Source organism: Gobio gobio, assembly GCF_949357685.1.
Source record: "Gobio gobio genome assembly, chromosome: 2".
NCBI classification, from domain to species: domain Eukaryota; kingdom Metazoa; phylum Chordata; class Actinopteri; order Cypriniformes; family Gobionidae; genus Gobio; species Gobio gobio.
Window position 1 is genome coordinate 52,670,364 of NC_137098.1, and position 25,064 is coordinate 52,695,427.

The following is a 25,064-nucleotide window of genomic DNA, read 5'->3' on the forward strand; positions in this document are numbered from 1 at the left end:
ATATATTGCTTTACATTTGTGTACCGTATTGTATGTGCAGTATGCAGGTAAAGTTGGATGTGTTGGATGCAGGTAAAGTTGGATGTAAAGTCACCATGAAATCAAAATGGTCAACACTCATTTTTTATGGAATACTACAGTATTTATTATAAATTATTTATTTGTGCAAATTACTTTTTAATTTGTGCGCTCTCATAATTTGTAAATCAAAATCACTTCCCCTTCCTCTTGCAGTGACATGTTTACTGGCGCGAGGGCGGGACAACCTGTCATTCACATGACATCACAGTAATAGAAAACCACAACAATTCAATCAATTCCCGATGGACAAAATCAAGTCCCGCCATAAAAAATTTTCTTAACCGAGGAGCTGTTTCACTCAGATATGTCACAGTAGGGAAGAAAATTATTGCAATTTTGGTTTCATGCCAACATTATAAAAAAAAAAAACAGAAAAAAGTCGACACACAACAACTCCAAAAATATGCAAACATTTTGAATAGACTCACACACAGGTTACGCTTTGAGCAAGCAGGCTCTTCGTCAGACAATTAAAAGTATACTTAAAGGGTTAGTTCACCCAAAAATGAAAATTCTGTCATTAAAGGATTAGTTCACTTTCAAATAAACTTTTGCTTATAATTTACTCACCCCCTTGTCATCCACTTGTCCGTCACGTAAAACGCAGTTAAGTTGAAAAGGTCACGCTAGACGCAGGCGCAAATACGTTTGAATATGTGGATACGGTCCTCCTTCCGCTCATTTGTAAATACTGACTCAGTACTTCCGCCTGCGTCTAGCGTGACCTTTTCAACGTAATTGCGTTTACGTCACGAGCGCGCATCACTGAACAGAGCAAGGCGAGCATTTGTGCTTATAAGACTTAAACTTTATTTATAAAAAAAAAAATGACCGATCGTTTCGCTAGATAAGACCCTTATTGATCGTCTGGTACCGTTTGATGTGGTTTAAAGCCCTTTTGAAGCTGTACTGAACCTCTCATTTGGACCTTGAACCGTTTGGGGTCTATTGACTTCCATTATATGGAGAAATATCCTGAAATCTTTTCATCAAAAATCTTAATTTCTTTTCGACTGAAGACAGAAAGACATGGATATCTTGGATGACAAGGGGGTGAGTAAATTAGAAGCAAAAGTTTATTGAAAGTGAACTTATCCTTTAATTACTTACCCTCATGTCGTTCGACACCCGTAAAACCTCCGTTCATCTTCGGAACACAAAGGAAGATATTTTAGTTGAAATCCGATGGCTCAGAAAGGCCTCCATTGGCACAATGCACGGTTCACTCTCAAGACCCATAAAAGGTACTAAAGACGTCGTTACAAAGTCCATCTCACTACAGTGGTTCTACAATAACTTTATGAAGCGACAAGTTTTTGTTCGCAAAAAAACCCCTAAATAATGACTTGTATAGTGATGACCGATATCAAAACACACTGATTCATAACGCTTCGAAGCTTCATGATGCTGAGTCGATTCAGCGGTTTGAATCGCCAAAGTCAACTGATTTCAGCAGTTTGACACGCAATCCGAATCATGAATCGACTCGCTGATTCATAACGCTTCGAAGCTTCATGAAGCTGTGTTTTGAAATCGGTCATCACTATACAAGTCGTTCATTTAGGGTTTTTTTGCACATAAAAACGATTCTCATCGTTTTATAAAGTTATTGTAGAACCACTGTAGTGAGATGGACTTTGTAACGACGTCTTTAGTACTTTTATGGGTCTTGAGAGTGAACCGTGCATTGTGCCAATGGAGGCCTTTCTGAGCCATCGGATTTCAACTAAAATATCTTCATTTGTGTTCCAAAGATGAACGGAGGTCTTACGGGTGTCGAACCACATGAGGGGAAGTAATTAATGACAGAATTTTCATTTTTGGGTGAACTAACCCTTTAACAATTTGACTTTCACATTTAGTAGATTGTATTTTTCTGTTGCCTTTGTGTTACATGACTTTATTTTTTGTATTATTTTGTATTATCTCTTTTGTCGCGCACCCAACTTTTGAGCATATTTTTGCCGGTGATGTGCATGCTTTGGTCCTGATTATGCCGACATTAATATACATCGCTGGGTGATAATACAGTTTACATTTTGCAACAATATACTGTATCTCTCCTCACCCTCTCGTGGTGGCCGGTCTCTGGGTCAACACAGTCCAAGGCACTTTCCACGCGGATCAGCCTCCCAGAAAGTGATAGCAGCAGGCTGGTCACTTTGTCTAGGTCGCCGATGAACATACGATACTTGTCCACCTCATTGGGCTTGCAGATAGCAAGAACCAGGCTCTCCACCTCGTCTCCCAGCTGAGTGTTGGCCCGAATATCCTCTTGCAGGCCCCTCTGTGCCTCACGCAGGACACCCAGCTTTTTACGAAGGCTCTCCATCAGCTGCTTCTGTAAATTTAAACATTCACTATAAGTGCGTGTTTGTTTATTAAGCAGCACAACTGCTTTCAACATTTATAGAAGTGTTTCTTAAATAGTAAATCATCATATTAGAATGATTTTTAAAGGATCATGTGACACTGAAGACTGGAGTAATGATGCTGAAAATTCAGCTTTGCCATCAACAAGAATAAATTGCATTTTAAAAATAACAATTTTAATTATAAAATTATAAATAAAATATTTTACAACATTACTGCATTTTTTTTTTTATTAAATAAATTAATAAATAAATGCAGATATGGTGACAAAGATTGACTAAAATATTTTTTGTCAATCTTAACAGAGATTAATTTATTGTTTTACTTAACTACATTTGAACACGATATCAATACAGGGCTATTTGTGTGTACATTTTAATAGTAACCTTTTTTTTCCCCAATTCAGGTTTCCAATGAATAAACTGATAAGAGTCATTTTTTAAAGATGCACTCCTAATTCTTCATAGGAACCGACTTCATACATCCAAAAAAATCATCTTGAGTTATAAAAATAACTTTAAAAAAGGGTCAGGAAAGTGAGTTAGCTCTAAGAAAAGCAAAGTATCAATTGTTTAAGTTTCATATGTACTTCAGTAACATTTCAAGTGTCCATGAACTTTGGGGCCACATCTGAAATTACATGAAAGTGAAAAATTGTATGAACTTGGATGACTTTACATTTACAAAGCTTGTAATAAGCAAAACTTTCACCTTATAATTGAGTTCTTCCTCCTCCTCCTCCTCTTTCCTCTCCGAGATCTCTCGAATCTTAGCAAGAAGTTGCGCATTGTCAGCTGATGTGTCGTAACAAGTTGATCGTGACGCTTGTGCTGTGGATGTTCCCAGTCTAGAGGGCCTAGAAAAAAGGTCATTGACATTTCAGGAGAAAAATAGTGAAGGTGGAGGTACTGTAACAATCTTTCTGATATAATATAATAAATATAATACATTGAAAAAATGTGTAGAATACATTTTCACTGAAAAATTCATACATTTCACAAATAATTACAAAGAAATGGCTAGTAACACATTAAATTAAACATGATTATTTTGAATCATGTTTTTGAAAGACTGAAACATTATTTTCACATAAAATGTACTCCAATTATTATTATTATTATTATTTTTTTTTTTAGAATACTCAGAAGTACGGAGCCCCTTAAGGGAAATGGTAATGAGAAAAAATAATAATAAGTCAAAGCTTTTGCGTAAATGTTTTGTGTTCCCCCCGGAAACTTTGCGTTTGCTCGCAAAAAGTTTGTGTTCGTCTGAGAAACACAAAAGCGCAAAAGTCTTAGGGAGGGAGCGGAGCGCAAAGGTTTTGTGAGTGAACGCAAAGTTTCTTGGGGAATGCAAAAGTTTTTATGAGGGAACGCGAAGCATTGAAAAACATTTTTTCTCCCATCTCATATTTTTTTCATCACCATGTCTCTTTAGGGGCTCCGTACCGAAGCATGCCATGACAACCATAACCATCATGGCATTTAAACATAAACGTTAAGAAAAGGAAAGTTAACGCTCAAAAAAGTGAGAAGATTGTCATACCTCTCTAGTGTTCCTCCGCTGATTGGGTAGCCCCCTCTCCAGCTCTCTCCACCCATCTGTGTGTTTACACTGTGTGGAAATAACTCTCCAATCAGTTCCTTCCTAGATATACCATAATCATCATCCAGAATGGAGTCCACCAGGGAGCTCCTCGGCCCTCTAATGCTTCTTGCCGATGGAGCCCCTTCCTCAGGCATGTTGTCAATGTCTGTCTCCAGCACCATAACAGGCCGAGCAAAACCCTGCATCTCCACCCTGTCTTCTCCTTCCCTCCTCTGAACTTCTCCTGCTCGCTCATTCTCACAGATCTCATCGATGTCTGTCTCCAGGGGCAGGTTTCCATCTTCAATGATGCTGGGACTGCGGGAGGAAATAATCTGTTTTTTGTGGGCTGTTCCAGGGAAGCCTGCTTGATGGGGCAGCAAGTGGTTGTTATTCATAGAGAAGTAGGATTCTGGATACACGGGCCCAGCTGACAAGCTGTTCTCTGGGATTTCAAGAAACCTGGTAGTGCCCTGTGCAGGGTAGTGAGGACTGGATCGGTCCCACTCAACTCGATGCTCAGGAAAGATGGGCTTCACCTGTGTGACTCTAGGCTCCTCTGACACTGCAGCAGTATGGAAAGGTTTTCTAAAAGAGGGCAGATATTAAGACAATTTATTCAAAAGTACATTTAAAATGCAATTAACCATTCAGAAGTATAGGTGCAGTAAGAGTTTTTTCTGTAATCTTGGAATTAATCTAGATTAAAATGGCTCATTTGAATTCTGCCGAAGGCATTCAGAATATGTGTGCTCGTAAGTGATCGTTTGTCTTTTTGTAGTTTGAATAATAAATAACTTCTGTCCCTTTAAGACCTGACCCACGCATGGATCCCAAACACTGTTCCTGTGAGCTGGTTACGACTGTGTTTACGTTAAAACTCACCAAGATGGGCATTGAGCACTGATCTATATAAATCATTTATATATACAGTGAGGAAAATAAGTATTTGAACACCCTGCTATTTTGCAAGTTCTCCCACTTAGACATGGAGGGATCTGAAATTGTCATCGTAGGTGCATGTCCACTGTGAGAGACATAATCTAAAAAAAAAAAATCCAGAAATCACAATGTATGATTTTTTTACTATTTATTTGTATGATACAGCTGCAAATAAGTATTTGAACACCTGTCTATCAGCTAGAATTCTGACCCTCAAAGAACTGTTAGTCTGCCTTTAAAATGTCCACCTCCACTCCATTTATTATCCTAAATTAGATGCACCTGTTTGAGGTCGTTAGCTGCATAAAGACAACTGTCCACCCCATACAATCAGTAAGAATCAACTACTAACATGGCCAAGACCAAAGAGCTGTCCAAAGACACTAGAGACAAAATTGTACACCTCCACAAGGCTGGACAGGGCTACGGGGAAATTGCCAAGCAGCTTGGTGAAAAAAGGTCCACTGTTGGAGCAATTATTAGAAAATGGAAGAAGCTAAACATGACTGTCAATCTCCCTCGGACTGGGGCTCCATGCAAGATCTCACCTCGTGGGGTCTCAATGATCCTAAGAAAGGTGAGAAATCAGCCCAGAACTAAAAGGGAGGAGCTGGTCAATGACCTGAAAAGAGCTGGGACCACCGTTTCCAAGGTTACTGTTGGTAATACACTAAGACGTAATGGTTTGAAATCATGCATGGCACAGAAGGTTCCCTGCTTAAACCAGCACATGTCCAGGCCCGTCTTAAGTTTGCCAATGACCATTTGGATGATCCAGAGGAGTCATGGGAGAAAGTCATGTGGTCAGATGAGACCAAAATAGAACTTTTTGGTCATAATTCCACTAAATGTGTTTGGAGGAAGAAGAATGATGAGTACCATCCCAAGAACACCATCCCTACTGTGAAGCATGGGGGTGGGTGCATCATGCTTTCGGGTGTTTTTCTGCACATGTCACAGGGCGACTGCACTGTATTAAGGAGAGGAGGACCGGGGCCTAGCCAGTCTCCAGACCTAAACCCAATAGAGAATCTTTGGAGGGAGCTCAAACTCTGTGTTTCTCAGTGACAGGCCAGAAACCTGGCTGATCTAGAGAAGATCTGTGTGAAGAGTGGGCCAAAATCCCTCCTGCAGTGTGTGCAAACCTGGTGAAAAACTACAGGAAACATTTGACTTCTGTAATTGCAAACAAAGGCTACTGTACCAAATATTAACATTGATTTTCTCAGGTGTTCAAATACTTATTTGCAGCTGTACCATACAAATAAATAGTTAAAAATCAAACATTGTGATTTCTGGATTTTTTTTTTTTAGATTATGTCTCTCACAGTGGACATGCACCTACGATGACAATTTCAGACCCCTCCATGATTTCTAAGTGGGAGAACTTGCAAAATAGCAGGGTGTTCAAATACTTATTTTCCTCACTGTATCAGTGGCATTGAGACATTTTTGAGTGTATTTGACCATTAATAAGCTGGAAAAAGGAGCTCATTTTTGCACTTGTATGTCAGAGGCGGCTTTATTACGGTATGCGTGTGTGCGCTTCAGATGCGCGCGTGAAATTAGTAGAATTAACATTATGTGCAACCCCGCGCGAAATTCAGACCGGTCACACCAATACTAACACGCTGTCATGAGGAAAAATCCAGCAGAGCACCCGTTCGCCGAGTTCAGAGGGTTAACCGGACTGAATGAGAGGAGGCGGGTGTGTGTCAACTCACTGTCGGTCGGAGAGGAGAGGAGAGCGCAGCTGATATCGATACTGTAGAAAATGAGTATAGTATCGTTTCAGATATTTCAGTATCGGTCGGAGAGGAGAGGAGAGCGCAGCTGATATCGATACTGTAGAAAATGAGTATCGTATCGTTTCAGATATTTCAGTATCGATACATATCGAAATATCGATTTTTGTCAACACTAGTAGGCATCAGTGTTGGGGAAAGTTACTTTGGAAAGTAATGCATTACAATATTGCGTTACTCCCTTAAAAAGTAACTAATTGAGTTACTTAGTTACTTTTTAAGAAAAGTAATGCGTTACGTTACTTTTGCGTAACTTTTTCTCACCTGGGCTGGGCTTGCTTTTTAGTTTTGTTTTTTATAGCAAAAAAAGTCATTTTTTGTGCAAATGTAAAGACCTCTTCATACCAAAATTGAAATAATAGGCCTCAGGCTGAGGTATAAATATGCTGCCATTCTGGATAATGGAAGAATAGGACGCAGGAGAAAAACGTTTTACCAATAAAAACAAAAAATCTAGTAATTTTTGCTCATGGCTTAACTGAATCATCAAAGGTCAGCAGCACGACATTGGTCAATAAAGGTAGATTAAATGCATACAAATATTTGTTCTATTTAACATTTATATATTTGAGGTTTGAGTACTCTGATTTTGCATTTGACTGATTTTATTCATTTTGAGGAGTACAGAATCTTTATTGTGCAAGTGAGATAAATAAATGCTCACATTTAGTCTAGAACTACAATAACCATCATGTTCACACACAACGCCTTTCCTCTTATTTTTCACAACATGGGGGCAGGAGAGCTGTCAGTCAAATAAATGTGAAAAAGTAACTTGCGTTACTTTTTTGAAAAAGTAACTCAGATATTTTGTTGTAAATTTGAAAAGTAAAGCGTTACTTTACTAGTTACTTGAAAAAGTAATATTATTACGTAACTCAAGTTACTTGTAATGCGTTACCCCCAACACTGGTAGGCATACACACAAGTTCGAAGACTCGTTCTCTCGCCCCCTACAGTGTAATTCGGCTAGGTGTACATCGCCGCTAAAATATCAAGGTGAAAGTCATCATAGCTTGCGTAGTATAGACCTAGCTCCCAACCCAACTTTGAGAATAGATTAACGGCGATATTTTTTTTATCGCCCGATAAGAGTCTCACGTTAACGCCGATAACGGCCCACCACTACATATTATATACATAGTATATCATAATGAAATTATCATAATGAAATTAAATAAAACCTTTACCAATTTGGCTTAGTCTTATATTATTAAAAAAAAAGTTCTCATGTATTAAAAATGTAAAGATAATGTTTTTACCTTTTACTTAATGGTTACACCACAATTCATTTTTTTTATTTTCAAGTTGTTTTCTTGAAAATGGTTTGTCAAAACCATATGAAAACAACATGAATGCTTTAAACAAGAGTTTAAAAAAGATTTGTCCTGTTCTTCATCATGGATCTTATATGTGAGACGCATGGGGTTGGATTGTATGTTTTACCTTGTGCATGGTTCAGGGTGTGGCAAAGGTTGATGAAGTTCTCTCCTCACGTCATAGTTCTGAAGGGTTACGTCTCTCTCTCTAGGGGGCAGGGCTACAGGTTTAAAAGCCTGACGTGTAAAAGCAGGGCTGGGGGGAGCCACTGAGTACTCTTGACTGTAGCAGTGACGGCTCTCTGAAACCTCCCTCGGAGGAAGACTATAGGAGCGCTGACGTGTCATTTCAGGCACACTGGGGGGCCGGGATGTGCAGGGCTGTGGCCGAGGTGGCGAGGAAGAGGGAGAGGAATAGAGTGGCGGGGAGGAGAAGAGGTTGTGGTGGGATGCCCGCCTCTTGTGGAACTGCTCCCATTTTGGGGGCGGTGGACGAGGAGGCGGAGGCCCTTTTTTCTTCTTTACCTCATCAACACTTACACCATTCTCATCCAGGTCGCTAAGAGTGGACGCACGCATTCTGCTGACATTGGCGTTTGGAATGTGATTATGAATATTTTGTGTCTCCATGCGAATGTCGTTCTCTGACATAGCACGGTTTTTAAGGGGTGAAAAAAGATGCTCCTCAGTGCGGCCACCTGTAATGCTATTGCCACCTTGACCCATGAAGTCAAGAACAACCGCACCTTCTCCTGTCTTGGAGCCTCTCTTACAGTTTGAATAGTCCCTGTGGAACAAGAAATGTAATGCAATACTAAGTAAAGGTTTGTCAATAACAATACGTATACAAGTAAAGGACGCATAAAATAGGGGCAATAACAGCATATCAATTTACTGAGACCCAGTTAAAAACAGAAATCTTACCTCTCTGTTAAGCTGTAGTTTCTGTTTAGTTTATTTGTTTGCTCCTGTCCCCGCTCAAGATGGGCCTGTAAAATACATTTGCCATACATTTAAATATATTATTGTTATAGTTTCATCTAAAACCACTATAGATGAACCCTGGCATTTAAACACCTCTCTCAAAAGGGTTTGAAAAGCAAGAGTTTGCTCTATGCAACCATACAAATACCGGTTCATTCCCTCTACTGTTGTGCCAACCAACCATCTAGAGCTCAGATTTTTAAAAGCAAACAAAGTGCAAAATAAATATAAGGGTTAATATCCAACAGTTCCTTCCTTGTGAATAGTATCTCTGATTCTCATCCAGAGTACATGGGCTTGATTCCATAACAAGGACAAATCCCTCTTGAATTCACCTCAATTTGCCCTCAAGGATCAATAAAGGTTGTCTATCTAAATATACTGAAGGAATACGAATGGCCCAGAGATCAGATAGAGCATTAATTCCCGTTTTAAGATGACACATTTAAAACGCTTTAAGGACATGTATTAAAAATAGTGACTGTTCAGATAGCATACATATTCAATCTTCCTGTTGTTTTAGAGCCGATTTATTTTTATACAGTTCTGGCCAACATTTTGCCTTTTGAGACACTGAGGATGGCCAGTTTCAATATATCCTGACCTGTATGAATGCTAATATTAAAATAAGTCTGCACTGAGGACTGAAAACAACGGTCTCATTCCCATCGACATGGCACTATACCAAAGAGTCTTAAAATAACAGCTCAAATTGAGTATAAACCGTTTCATCCTTATTCAGTTCTAACAGTGCACATATAAATCAATGCACAAAGAAGATACATAATATTTTACAGATAACATAAAAGTATAATTCTGGCTCAGTGCATTTTCAAATAAAACTTCAGGAACATAACCACAATTTCCATTCCATATGCAATACAGCTATTCAAAGGTTCAATGGCTTCACAGCATGTATTTGTAAGAACTGTAAATAACCACAATAAAGCAAGTAAATCACACTTTCATCAATCTTTGATTTCCTTCAGGCTATTCATTATAAGCAGATATACAGGCTATTCATTATGAATTTATGTGGTTGTTATTTGACAGTGAACTGCAGGAGGAAGACTACTCTTACTTGCATAAATAATTTAATAACTACCTGTCTATGTTGCAAAGACATGTGCATGTCTATTCCATATATAGGGCATACTATGACATTTACATCCATAACGTATACCCCAATACTTGTACATCCATGTGACTTTAATGAGTAAGGTAAATGGGAAAACCACATCAACTAATTTAATGTATTGCAAAGCTTGTTAATGTTGTTAAATGACAGTTAGTGTTACTCAAAAATTCTGGCATTTTCATATTAGTGGTTCCCTGGATTGGCTGAGAGCCTGGATCAGAAAAGCTTGACAATCCCTTTTTAAGACAATGGACAATGCTGAATTCCCGGTCTTACCTCAGTTGGGGTGTAGCTCCTGGCCTTGTAGGGTGGATTGATGTGGTAGCCATCATACTTATTATGCTGGGTGGTCACTGGGTGGAACGCTGAGCAAGGCTTTTGGATGTTAGTGGTAGTATTGCTATAAAAATGCTCAGATGACTTCAGGGAGGAAGGAACCTGAGGTGTGGACAGCTGCTTCCGATAGGCGTCATGAGATAAAGACTGAGGAACTGTGTCACTGCTCATATTGTGTTCAGAGTGAACAGTTTCTCTCCTGGACTCCCATTCTTGTTCTCTCTGTAGCAGCCTCTGCTTCTCCTCCCAGTCCTTCACCATTTGTTGCTCTTTTTCCTTCTCTTTCCTTAATCTTTCCTTCTCCCTCTCTTGTTCTCTTAGCTTCTCTTGCTCCTTAACATTCTCCTGTTCTCTTTCTTTCTCCCGCTCTCTCTCCATCAGCCTCTCCCTCATTTTTTCTTGTTCTAGTTGGGTACTCATAAATTGTCTCCCAGTGTCCAATGAGTTGACATAGGGCACATCTTGATACGAAAACCTTCTCCTGCCCAGGTTAGAGGCCATCTCAATAGGTTCAGGTGAGGATGGATGGGTCGGCCTTGCCGACTTGTCTAGTCTCGGATTTCGACTTGTCAGGCTTGATAAGTTTGTCACAGACTGACTCAACTTCCTGCTAGTCTCTTCAAAAAACCTCCTGCGGTCTGCAAAGGGAGGGATGTCACACTCATCTGACCGACCTAAACGACCACTGGAGGAAATTGTCCGTCCTCTTGTCGATAACATTTTTCCAGACCACATCTGTCTAGTAGACTCATTTCTCTTACTCTCAGAGGTCTCCGTTTCTGGTTGAAGCTTGTGTTCTGGTGTCCAACGCCATCGCCGTGGTTTACCTGCAGGTGCTATCTCCTCCACCACACGCACACATACTTGTCTGGCATGTTGAGGGACCTGAGTTTGGGTTGGAGCTGACTGGAAGCACACAACCCTGGTGCTGGAATGTTCTTCAGCTTGTGTGGTATCAAGAACTGGTTGAGGTATTTGTTTGAATATTTGCACAGAGGCAGAGGGCGGATTGGTAAGAGGACGTGGGAGGGTTTGGGGTCTGTGTTGATGGTACTCTGGAGGAGCTACTGCCTCTGTGTTGAGATCTGCAACCTCTTCTTCCACGGTCTCTTCACCACAAGGGTTTCTACTCTTCTGCAGCTGGGCCTTCCTCCACTGGATCTCATTTCTGAGGTTGGTGGCAAAACGTTCATTTCTGCGACGCGACTTGGAGCTACGTAACTGCCGCTTCTGCGACTGCTTTGTGGCATTGCCATTGTCCACCCTCACTTCTTCTCCGTTCTCATTTAGGTGAGCGTCCACACCTACAGAACCAATGTTCTTCTCAATGGTCTGAGAGTTAGTGGCGGAGAAACCATTCCCCATGGGATTTCCAGACTTCTCCCACAGATTCTGTCCAGAATCAAGAGGTTCCTCTTCTACCCTGGGATCCTCAAGTTCGGAAGTTGCCACAGAACCAGGCGTGGAACATCGGCTTGCTCCCCACTTGCCCTGAGACCTATTTGAACTAGTATCGCTCAGATAAAGAGGAGACTGTGACCACTGGCAAGTTGGAGATGCACGATGATCATTTTTTTCACCAGAAATATCCATCATACACAGCTGAGAAGCTAGAAGTTTCTCAGGTGCACTGTGTCTGTGCATTGCTGACTGGAGATTATGTTCCGGTTGGAGTTGGCTATCAAAGTTCTCATCCATATTCCTTTGTGAAAAGGGACTCAGAGGAGGTGAAGGCACCACCACAGATTTTGAACAGTTCTCAACGTGTTTTTTCTCACTGTCAGTTGCTTTGCTATCTCTCTGAGAGTTTAAGGTATAATACGTTTCAGTGATGCACTCTTTACATTCTTGCTCATTGTCTTGTGTTCCATTCAAATAAACATTGCCTGTCAAAACTTCTTTGACTTGGGGTTGATCTTCAACCACGCAGCTGGTTACACTTGGGATTCCTACAGGAGCAGACACACAGCGTTTATCCGTTGGTTGGCCTCTAGTAGCCCTAAAGCTGTCCTTCCTCATGGGTGGCTGCGGTGGTGCACAATGTTCCTCCTCACAGCTATAGGACGACGGTCGGACTTTAGCCTCAGTTCTGTCAGACGGTATCTTAGAGAGTTGATGCTCTTCCTGCTGGTTTCCATGGCCACTGGGGGCAGAATGTTGGCCTCCATCTGGATACCTGCAGGAAGATCCCAGACCCTGGAGGAGATGGTCCATGGAGTTGGTCTCCTCAGGCTTGACAGGAACAGTGTAATCAGATGTGTTTGAGCTGGCTGAGAATGAGCTGTAAGCAGAGTCACGTTTGTTGTTGAAGATGACAGGATCAATGGGAGAGAGCTGACTGTCATAGTAACCCTGGTTGGGAGGATTTTCCAGACTCTCCATACTTCCTATTGAGCTGCTGCGGTCTGTGCTGTAGTGCCTGGAGATATGGCCCCACTGCATGGACAGCTCACTGCACAATGAAACAGAAGTGAACCAAGTCAGATAATGTGACACAATCACCTACTTACACTATTTAATGCCAGCTTGAAATTTCTGTATCAGATTATATCTGTATGTGCTAACTATACGTTTCAATTTCAGATTATTTTTTAACAGAAATTTTCACTTGATGTAGGCCTTTTCATTCTGTGTTACAGGTGTTGTGATAAGGTTTCACAGTCTCTGCGGCAAAACACTGAAGAACAAATCCCCCAAAACAAACATTAAAGTTGAAGTTGAAAGTTAAAGATTAGTCCCTTAAGCCAATGTTGTGTTTTGTACTACAGGCTTTTTGTGTGTTTTGTGTGTGTTTTTGGTCACCCTACTGGTGATCTGTGAAGAATGTCTGAGTCATACATCTGAAAATAGTGGTGGCATCCGGTGAACCACATGTTGACATAAGATGTGAGATCACCAGCTTCCTCTCTGATTGTTTTCATTGTGAAATTAGCTGGAAGCAAAATTCCCTAATTCAACAATGAGATCTGTCTCTCTCCCTTCAGCATAGACACAAAGATCTGTTAAAGCTATGAGTAGTTTAATGGAAATGTTTCAAAAGATGTCTAAATAAATGTAAAACACTTAAATGTTAAAACCAAAAATGTATGTTTACTTGAATATATCATCTGCATAATGGTTATTTATACCTGTTGTCACCTCCAGAGTGCCACGGTACACTGAGAGGTGTGAAGTGGAGCTGCATAGCCGAGGGGCCATCTGAGGGGTCACCAGCGCCCGTAGTGCAGGGTGCCTCTGACAGCTTTGCCAGGTGCCAAGAGTGGGGACGGATCACTGGTACACTGCGCCTGAACACACAAGTCAGAAAGACGTGAATAGCCTGAACAGTGCAAGATGTATAACATTACCCTAATATTCCTAAGTACCAATTACTGACAAGAAGAAACCACAATCTGGAAACCACAGCATTCAAGCATGAAGAAAATACCCTATACTCCCAAAGCATTGTCAGTCTTGACAAACACATACAGGAATCAAGGGAAATCTGTTTGACTTCACCATCTGGAACTCTTTCATATCTGCCGTCCACTATATTACAGAAATGGCTGATTGAGGTTCTTTAGAAGACATCTACAGTAAAAAAAAAAGGCTAATTAATTTATAAAGTAGCAGCATTAATGGAACAAGGCCCAGATTCCTGGTATATCCCATCAGTTCCAGTGACAGGAGTACAGTATTCACAAACATTCCAGATGGCAATAATGATCCAGAGGGAACAATGGATTTTAAGAGCTCACTATTCAACTAATAATAATTTAGTCTTTCCACAAGAAAAGAATAGAAGCAAGTGAGAAATATCCAAAAATGCAATATATAAGGAACAACAATCTCTTGGTATAACACACAGGACATAGCATAACAATCTTTTGGTATAACACAATCTCATGAAACATTATAAATGTTTTTACTGTCACTTTTGACAAATTTAATCCTTATTGGGGGAAAAAATCCAAAAATCTTCCTGACCCTAAACTTGGTAGTGTACATTAAAAACACTTCTGACACAGTCAGTGCTATCTGCTATTTAATAGCAATTTTCAGAGTGAGGTTATTGTAAGCAAGTAGAAGAATATTATATACAAATTAAAAACACACAATCTATTACCTCACAAACAAATATGACATTAAGTAAACAGATGCTATTTTTTTTTACTTATGAAATCATCAAAATGTAAATATATCTCTTTCAGAAACCTATAAACAATAAATGTAATTCATATTTCATCCCAATTAAAACTTTCGCAATCTCAGGATATTCTAGATTTCACAAGACAGTTTCTAGCTATTCACATTGTCATCCTTGTCCAATAATAAACACAGTTGATCCAACCTAAAAACCTAAAACGTCAAATATAACACCAAGCTGATCTGAGTCCCTATACAGCTAAAGGAAAAAAAAACTTAAACACAGAAAAGGAAACTTTTTGTCAAAATTAATGTTTGACTGAAATTGCGTCTCTTAGACCTCCTATATGTCCTGAGACGGCTCAATATGCTCAGATTCATAGAAAACATAAAATTACCAAAGCAATCAAAATGTATAAAAACAAGTCAAAAACAAACTGAAACCCTTTTTCTCAGTTTCGGTGTCGTAGTTACTGCATTTGCCTTAGCACGGCAGTACTGTTCCAGTTAAATGCACCGAACACAAACAGGTTAACTAGGTTGAAATTAGTGCTGGTTTGACTCCCACTTTAGGTTTTCCATGCCATACGAAACGTCTCGAGATACTCACAACAACTGACACAACTCCAGATATTCTGTCAGTAAGACAAATATTCTGAGATGAATCCAATCCAAGACTGTTCAGCTTCAGGTTCAAGATGAAGTTCAGGTTTAAACCATCAGAAGACGTCTCGAGTCAAAGGACAACCCTGAGGTCTGTGTCTTCTGTGAGTGGTCAGTCTTTATCAGGACCCTAACGGCTTCAGCGCTCACATGAGTGAAGGTTGGCGGTCATTTAGCTGTAATGAGGCAGCCAGAGGCTCTGACCAGATTCCTAGTCCAGGAAAAAATTAACAGACAAACACTCCCCCCCACTTCCCCTCTCAAACAGCAGCGCTCTCTCTCTCCCGCTCTCTCAATATTTCAAGTCACAACTGAAGACCAAACACTCAGTCCACTAAACAGCATATTCTCTCTCTCGCTCATATACACACACAGCCTCCCACTCACTCTCTCTAATGACATTAGGGGGAGAGGAAGCGGTGCTCAGACGGAGAGGAAACTATGTTTGGGGGAGATAAAGCGGCAAGCCACTGCTAAAATAATACCTAGCATTCTCTCCTATTATTGTTTGAATGGGGAAAAATGTGAGGGCCGCTTCCTGTCTCCCTGGGAGAGCAGTCAATTTCGGCCAGCACTGGTGAGAGAGTGAGGGGAAGTAGAGAGGATATACTGTATGTGGAAAAAGGGAAACAAATTTGTGGAATAAGACGAAATGATTGAAACGGTGCACTATCCCTGCGGCATGAGCCTAGGAACATGTATTCTTGTTCTTTTCAATAGTGTAGAAAGCACAACTATGCAAACACATCTGAGAAGCAACAGAGAGAGCGAGCGAGAGAGAGAGAGAGAATAAAGTGAAATTTAACTCATATCAGCTGTATCAGCTTAATAAACAGCCTTTTCTGCTCAAATCAGAAGGGCTGATGAAAGTCAGAATGGGGTCAGTCTGATTAACAGCTACAACACTGACAATAAAAGAAAACCCCAACAATCACGTGTAGGACAAATTATAACGGTGCACAACCTCACACTAATGGGTTTCTCCGAATTGTTACCCAGGGTCATTCTTAAAGGGATAGTTCAGCCAAAAAGGTCAATTGTGTCATTATTCATTCATTCTTGTTCACAACGTGTTGTTCCAAATCTGTATGAGTAGATAGAAGAATGTTGGTAACCAAATGTTGGTATTTTGGTGCCCATTGACAAAACTAAACTGAGATATTTCTCAAAATGGCTTCTTTAAAACACAGAAGAAAAAAAAGTCATATATCTTTGATATTGCGTACAGGTTTGGAACGCCATGAGGCAAATTATGACAATTTGCGTTTTTGGGTGAACTATCCCTTTAACTATTACTAGAAATGTAATCATGGGTTATCTTATTTGACGTCATGTATTGTCTATATACTGTCATGTACTGAGTATTTAGATTTTGCGATCACACATTTGTAAATGCTTGGTTCTTATTTGCATATTTATGAGGTCAGTAGCATTGACTGGACAAATACAACACAAGACAAGCACACGACATGTTTTAATAACTGCTTGTCCATCTCTGGAAATTATTTGTTCTGAAACACACAATTCTCTCTGCAAATAATGCTCTTAACTACTCTAGTTAAAATGTTTGAAGTCACTGTTCGACCTTTGTAACTATTTCCCACAGACACTGAACCTAAACACAAGGAGTGAAAGTTTCTATGCCTGTACCAAGACATGAATGTTTAATCAGGTAAGGATCAAGGCAATTTATGATTGGTTGCTAAGCAACTTGGGTTAACGTTATAGCATTACATTAGGACTTTTCACACTGAGCTTAACCCTGGGTTATCGTCGTTCTAAACACCGTTTTGAAACCGGAGTTTGCTGTGTTAACCCTGCATTGTGTTGCCAAACTTGTACAGTGTGAAATGATGCAGTGTTGCAATGTTACAGCTAGACAACAGACAACCAATTGCGTACTGATATTTGCATGCTTTGGACAGTCCCGAAAACACATATGTGCAATGCATGCATTTTCTGTGAAGCTGCTTTGAAACGATATGTATTGTGAAAAGTGCTATACAAATACATTTGAATTGAATTGAATATATAACCTGTAAATTCAGTGTGTTTGAGAGGAAAAATGCTCACAGAAAACGTGACATTTTGAGTGAAGAAGAGACTGTTTAATTCTTACCTTTATAGTCTGAAAAGTCCCTTCAGTATAAACTCAGTTGGCAATACGAGGATGTTCTATTGTGTCACATTGTATTTCTGCATCCAGATTTGCATACTATCCATCCTAAATGCTATTCAAAATTAGAATTATCGTGTCCCAATGGTTTAAATGGTGCTACCAAAGGTACTACTCAGATGTCCTGGGGAAATTTGAAGTGAAGATCCATGCGAACTTTAACAACTAATATTAGCCACAACCCATTGCGCTTTGGAGGTTTTGGTTCAGAACTACAATAAACGCACTCAAAAGTATGTACTTTTTTGACAGCATATATCTTTGACAACACAAATTTGAGGCTTAAAATTAGGTTTAAAAACACATTAACCCAGAGTTAAGCCCTTATGCGACACCAATTCAAACCATTATGGGTAACTATAGAATTGAACTTTTAAATGCTTTATAGAAACTGAGATTGTGTGTGATAGCAAAGGGTAGTTACACCATAAACTGATATTATCTTAAGGTGTGATGTCACTGGTTATTATAAGAAACATTGGTGACACACATATGAGTCAGTATAACTGTATGCTGTGTTCTAGTCAAAGATCCTTCCTCTCTCTTTTGTTTTCACAACCAATACATAGTCTGTTAGCAGTCCTTATTGTAGGGAATACATACGTTACCATGCCCATATCCAAATAGCAATTGTTAATTTGTTCAAGAATAATACACTGATCAAATATATAGCATTTATATAGCGATTTGTACAATTTGTAATTGAGATCTGGGAAATTTTCTAGGATCCAGCTGGTCATGTCATTAGCTGCATATTGAAGCAAACTGTTTCAAAAAGAAAACTAAATCATATTAGTCTGTTTCAATTTCTTTGTGCTAACAAAGTACAAAATATTTTCATGGTACTACTAAGTATTTTTAAACATTGCACCATATTTCATGTATCTGTTTATCCCCAAGTAGGACCTTTGACCTCAAATTAGCTATTAGCTAGATAATCATCTGTTGCATGAAATGATATGCAACAAGTTAATTCTGTACTGTTAAATAAATAAATAAATATGCATGCACACACACCCCTCTCCACTTTCAGTCGGTGCAATCATCATCATTTGTTCTCTGGTCGCCTGCTTCCCGAAAACAGCGAGCGAGACGCACAGGCTGCATTCCATTTAATCACCCAGGCTTTTACCAGTACGGGCACAACGAAAAGCCCAGTCCAGGAAGGGAGCAGTCAAAAGTTAGGCTCTCCAGCACAATAGCATGTTTGTTGTTTTGGATACTCTTTCACCCTGATTTTAAAGTACTTTTCTAGGAGAGAAAGAATGCATGCAAAAATGCATCACGGCCTAAAAGCTTATCAGCCACATCAGACCCTTCCTAACTATTTTGGACAGAAAGCAGAAATGTGCCAGGTCAATCACAAAAGCATAAAGTGAATGAATAAGACTGCAGACTCGATAACAAACCGTTCTAAACAAACTGTCAATAACAGATGTTAAAACAGATGCAGAGCAGTTCACAAGGCTTCACAGTCTACACTCATGTTAACACCGCAATCCGTTTACTCTTTCCCTGGCAACTGAACAGAGGTTAATCTAACTGATGGCCTACATCTTGTCCACATGTCCAGTTATACCACAGAGCATTTTTACAATGATGAGAAAGTGGACTATGGCGCAGAGCCCTGAGCTACTGGGCCTGTTAATAAAAAAAAGCAGTCTGACCGTAATGCAATCCCAAAGGATGAACCCACACATGCAGGACTGTCTGGATTGATCACTTGACATATTCCAGGAAAAGGAGCACGTCTTTGTCCATTACCACTGAAATATAAGCATATTCTCACTCACATTTGATTCATTCATTTTAAATAAACTAAGAGTGCACAATATAGAAGTGGATATTTAATTCTGCATGCTAATTTCATTTAGATTAAGTGAGCATTACATGATAGCAAAGGAAAATCTTTACAAACACTAATAATTTAATAACTGATAAATATAAAGTTCTGTCATGAAACTCTAGATGGTGCAGACTGATGGGTCCTTAACTTAATCTTCCAATCACATCATTCTCTATAGGGCACAGCTGATTGGTTCCTGCTGTATAGCCAATGAGCTCGCAGCTCAAATTTCAAATACTGGTCAGCATTTTCTGTAGCAGTTGCAGCGTGCTTTCAAAAGCCCATCTAAAAAAAGCTAATCGAAAATTGCTTCCAATTCTGGAATCGGATTCTTAAGGTCAGGAATCAGATACTTTTAATAAAATGTAAATTTCCATTCCTCTTATGATTCCTTCATGTGCATTTTAATATAACTTTAAACCACTCAAGCGCAAGAAGACCCGTGCACTGTTTTCTGTACTGTGCACACTGAACTACAACAGTTCTCTTCCGTGTCTTTTTGCACTTAACCCTTATGCATCCCTGGGGACGTTTTCATCCACTATGGGGTGTTTTTGAGTCTTGATTTGGCCATAGCTTTCTCTGTTTCAGCAAATGGAATGATTTTTGGTGACAAATCTTATTTTTACACATATTTTGGGAAAATGCTTTGAAGATTTTCGCAAACTCGACGATACACTGTGGGCAAAATCACTACCCTTTCGTTACCCTCGTGGCTGAAAACAGCCACTATTTTAAACTGCTGTAAAAATGTATCAGATAATTTTTTTGTTTGTTTGTTTGTTTTTTGCATAAATCTATTAATCAACCTCAGTCTAATTTAATTGACAATTTCATAAATGTGGTCACTGATTTGGGGGGGGGGGGGGTGGCGGGATGCACAAAATGACTTATTTTCAATATAAAATGTAATTGTTTTACAGAAGTTTAATTTAGTGGCTGTTTTCAGCCACGAGGGTGATGAAAGGGTAGTGAATTTGAAGGATGCACAAGGGTTAAATGGACAAATACACTACAAAATATGTCAAAATATCCTTGCAAACACAGTCAGATATGTCTTAAGTGAGCATAAACAGTTGACAAAGAGAACGCATGTGTAACAGTACATTGTATCCGTGCAGCTCTTAAAGTGACAGCAGCCTAATATTCTTGCTGCCGTCTCTGTTGCAACGTTAATCAAACAACAGAAGACAAAGAGAAAATTCACTCGCTGTACAACTTTTGTAACTATATTTTTAATGCATATTTTATTTATAATTTGCAAAAAGTTCCTTGTGTAAGTGTTCTTTAGCTTGTTGATTTTTGTTCATGGTATTCAGCTACAATGAAATGTTTTGCAAAAAAAATTAGGAATCGATAAGCAGAATTGGAATTGTTAAAATTCAAACGATACGCTGCTGCTGCATAGGGTTGGGTAAAACAGATATCAACATTGTCATACCCATTACCATGCCAAACACTCGTCGTTATGACAGAAATGTTATCAAATCTCAAAATGATTATCCATTTTTCATGCCAAAGCATTCAAATAATTATCGATTACCAATGATTCCCTAATATATATACTGTACATGTACAGATATCCGGCACATTTTCTTAACAAAAAACAGCAACGTAAGCCATAAACTATAAATTAGTTATATTCTGTGCATTCAAGTTTGATCAAAAACATATTATACAGTAACACAGAGGTTGGCATGTGGAAAGTTTTGGAGTCTGAAAGGTCTTAGAGTTTTGTTCTTAATATGTGGAAAGTCAGGAGGGGGTGGTGGTCTTGGGAATGTAAGGAATGTCCATTGTTTTGGCATTGAGTCTCCTTTGTTCTTTCTTGTTCCTTAGCATAGCGGACAGGGTCTTACCGTGAGACTGCTTTTTCTTGAAGCTTCCTGAGTTTGCTGTCTCTGTCCTTCATAACTCTCCTCCACGGCCTCTCCAAACCACAAGATCATAAACTCGTAGAGTGAAGTGCAACTGGGGTTTCTCCCAGAGAGACCAGGCAACCTTTGATAAATGATTACTGAAGTGGCTCTTCCACGCTTTATTTTCTCATGAGAGCAGTGGTGCTTACAGCAAATCAGCATTTGGCCAGATGGTTTCTTACAGTAGATTACAGCCATTGATTCCTGTAATGTGATTTGCACATGGCTAAAAGTGCCATTTATTAATGCTCTTTTTCTATTTAAACGCTACAAGAAATGCTGAGACATGGAAAATTGTTAATGATTAAAGGTAATGTGTGCAATTCATCTATTTGAATTACACCCAATAGTGTGAACACTGTGGTGCTTTCAAAATATTCCTGTTTATTTGAGCAGCCCAACATGTACATCTCAATTTCTGGCTAAACCAAAGTCACTCTGGGGTGGTTTAAAGGGATAGTTTAAAATTCTGAAAATTTGGTCTTCATTTACTCACAGTTGTTCCATACCCATATTACTGTCTTCTGTGGAACACAAAAGAAGATATTTTGAAGAAAATTGGGGTCTAAACAACAATCCAAATATTCCGATTGAAAAACAAATTGGTGAATTACTATTGCAATTCCCTTTGGTACAACTAGCAGGTCAGCAAAAACACACTGCACCCTTAAAATGTATGCTGTTATGTATGTATAATCTATTGCAGTAGTTTTGTCTGGCAAATGGTGTAGAAACAATGTGCCAATTGCTCAATAAATCCAGACATATATGCCAAAGCAAGACAGCAACACTTCCCTTACCTCACGTGGCTTTCCTGTAAAGACCTACCCTTCCTTTAAGGCTGAGCATGAGTGTGTGAATCTAAACATCTTATATTTATATGCTCGCAGTCCAAATATGGTCTGCGTTTCGGACTTGCTTAAGTCAGGGACAAAATATGCATTTTAAAACAATTCTTCCGCCCCTGACAATGGTTATTTGCTGTAAATAAACATTTCTGTCCCATGGTTCCCAGCTCAGCTCCAAAAGCTGCTATTACAGTCAGCATGCGTAACAGGAAGTGGGAGTTGGAGTTATGAGGAACCAGACATCCAGAAATTTCAGAAGCACACTGTTCCCTTTTGCAAGATGGACACCACACCTCCAGGCAGAGCACATCAGGTTAAGATAACATCAATAGACAAACTGCACTCTTTCAGTCTGTAATACGTGTTCATACTTTTAGTACTTACAAGAACTAAACACATGCAACTCAAAAGTTGAAGACACAATTATAAGTTCAGTCCAATGAACAAACTGCATGAAATCTGCATTCCAGACAGCTGCTGCTGAACAATAGAAAGTGTGTGTGCAGGAAAACAATACAGTGTGTCTTTGGACATGGCATAGCACAAACATCCTTTAACTGTACAGCTCTCCTTCCCAATCACAAAGAAAAGCAGGACACAACAGCTATAATCCAAAAATATACATACAAATATGTAATTACAACAAAATATCAATAAAATTTGTTATTTTAGACGATTTCTTTATCAGTAGTTCACAACCACAGGGGGCCCAATAAGCCTTATAGCTAAATATATACATATGCATGTGTGTGTTTGTGTGTTACTTGTTTGTGTAAAATGTTTAGTGAAACCTATACATTTCTTTCTGATTGACAGTCACTAAATGTATTTATTTATTGTTGTTTTTTTACATGCCAAAGGAACAACAACAAAAACATTATTTTTGTGACTATAAATGATTAACAGTCCAGTAATCATGACTGCAAAGTCATGCATTTATTATTCATGGTGTGTGAAATTTATTATTCATGGCCGATGTATGATCCTGTCGCTTTCAGTACAAATGTTTGAAAATCACTAAAATGATGCAATTTTGTGCTTTAATGCTGATCGATTAGAAAAAGTATCATGATGCTAAAAAAAAGACACTGACAAAGCAAACAAATTTGACTATAATTCCAAAAAAAAAGGACAAACCATTTCCATGTTTTTCCCACTAAATTACCTTTTATTTTCTATGGAAAGCAAAAAAATTCTCTCACTCTCTGCACACACACACACACACACTTGTACACAGAAAAAAAACACGCATTTTTCGATTGACTTTTACAATAACAGTTTACAACAGAAAAATTACTTAAATTTCTGTGTAGCGAGGTGGTAACGCCACTGTTTTTGAAGCAGTTAAATATACAGCTTTGCCAATAGTAGAGACGCTGCTATCAAACACTGTTGAGAGCTGCATAGACTCCGGTCATCCTCCCTCCCTCTCTCTCTTACACAATATTTATGCGTGCTGTGGATTTTTATGCTTCTTAGAATACTGTGCTGTTTGTTCAAACAACCTACCCTGCAAAAACTAATTTAAGGCAAATTTATAATCATTGGCAGGGAGGTTGGCATCACACACACACACACACACACACACACACACACACACACACACACACACACACACACACACACACACACACACACACACACACACACACACACACACACACACACACACACACACACACACACACACACACACACACACACACACACACACACACACACACACACACACACACACACACACACACACACACACACACACACACACACACACTTTCCTTTCAGCAATTAACCAGCAATGAAGATTTGCTTTTACACACACACACACACACACACACACACCTGCAGAAAGCTGATACAACTGTTCTAGATGATGCAGAAAGGTCAATAGTGTGTTTTTTCAAAAGGTTAAAGGTGAGAAACAGTGACTATGAAAAGCCGGTAAAGCCATTTGGAAGTCCTCACAATGCAGCAACACTGACCTTAAATGACACAGCAGTGCCTATGTTAGATTGATTCAAGCATGAATAAACATGCATTCTATTTATAACCAATCCAACCCATTAGCTTTATACAAAAACAGACTGCATGCAAAAAGACAACATATAAAGCAATAGTCCATCCACATAGAACAATCAAATCTGATTCCTTCAAGAGCCTCCAGCACAGTCCCGCTGGTGTAACTAGGGTTCAAACCCACAAACAGAAAACTACAAAACACACAAACCACAGGCAGGGTAATAACAGTAAGACTGTAGCATTTCTGAATTGCAGCCAAATAAACGGATGTAAAAAGAAAAGGATTTTTTTTTTTCATCTCTACACCCCTCTCCTCTCCCCCACTCCTGAACCTCTGACTCTGTGGCTAGCTTCTGCAGAGCTGGTGTTTGGATGGCTATCCTAAACCTGGAGGTTTAAAAGTTCAGATTTTTCTTCGGCTAAATGCTTGTTTACAGTCTGAGAATGTAATTCTGAATTCTCATTCCTTAGGTGCACTCAAGTAGGTTTTGTTGTTAAAAAAAAAAAAAAAAAAATCTTGTGAGAATTCTTGTGTTTTGAGAATCTTGTGAGTGAGGGCCCGGGTTGGTGCTGGAGTATGGACAAAAATAAACAGCAAATTGAATTGGTTTATTTACTACAGATAAGATAAATAGAGAATGTCAAGAGGTTAGATGATTGTCGAGAGGTTTTTTGAATGAGGTTAAAGAATGATGAGATTATCATAAATGTACAGTATAAATAATGTATATTTAAAGATTTGCTAAAGCTTATATTTAACAGTAAAATTAGCTTAATGCGATTGTAAGATAACAGCATATGTAATCTAAATGTAAAATTTAGAAATTGCAGGTAACTGATATGATACCAATATATCGGGCATCCCTAGATGTTATAGGATACTCAGGTTAGAGAATAAGGTTT

At 39.1% G+C, this 25,064-nt stretch overlaps 1 protein-coding gene across 3 annotated transcripts in view; it reads right to left on the minus strand.

Annotated features, from left to right (window-relative positions):
• shroom4 (shroom family member 4) overlaps positions 1 to 25,064 on the minus strand; it is a 54,170-nt gene that overhangs the window by 2,010 nt on the left and 27,096 nt on the right. For 2 of the 3 annotated variants that reach the window (XM_079810706.1, XM_079810704.1), the window contains 7 exons: positions 13,694 to 13,852; positions 10,506 to 13,017; positions 9,032 to 9,096; positions 8,235 to 8,894; positions 4,000 to 4,629; positions 3,166 to 3,310; positions 2,150 to 2,422 (listed from right to left, as the gene is read on the minus strand). In XM_079810706.1, coding sequence (XP_079666832.1) covers positions 2,150 to 2,422; positions 3,166 to 3,310; positions 4,000 to 4,629; positions 8,235 to 8,894; positions 9,032 to 9,096; positions 10,506 to 13,017; positions 13,694 to 13,749 — 4,341 coding nt within the window. In that variant the 5' untranslated portion in view covers positions 13,750 to 13,852. Of the gene's footprint in view, positions 1 to 2,149; positions 2,423 to 3,165; positions 3,311 to 3,999; positions 4,630 to 8,234; positions 8,895 to 9,031; positions 9,097 to 10,505; positions 13,018 to 13,693; positions 13,853 to 15,300; positions 15,690 to 25,064 lie in introns of those variants that run through there. The other variant, XM_079810705.1, reaches the window with a different exon arrangement.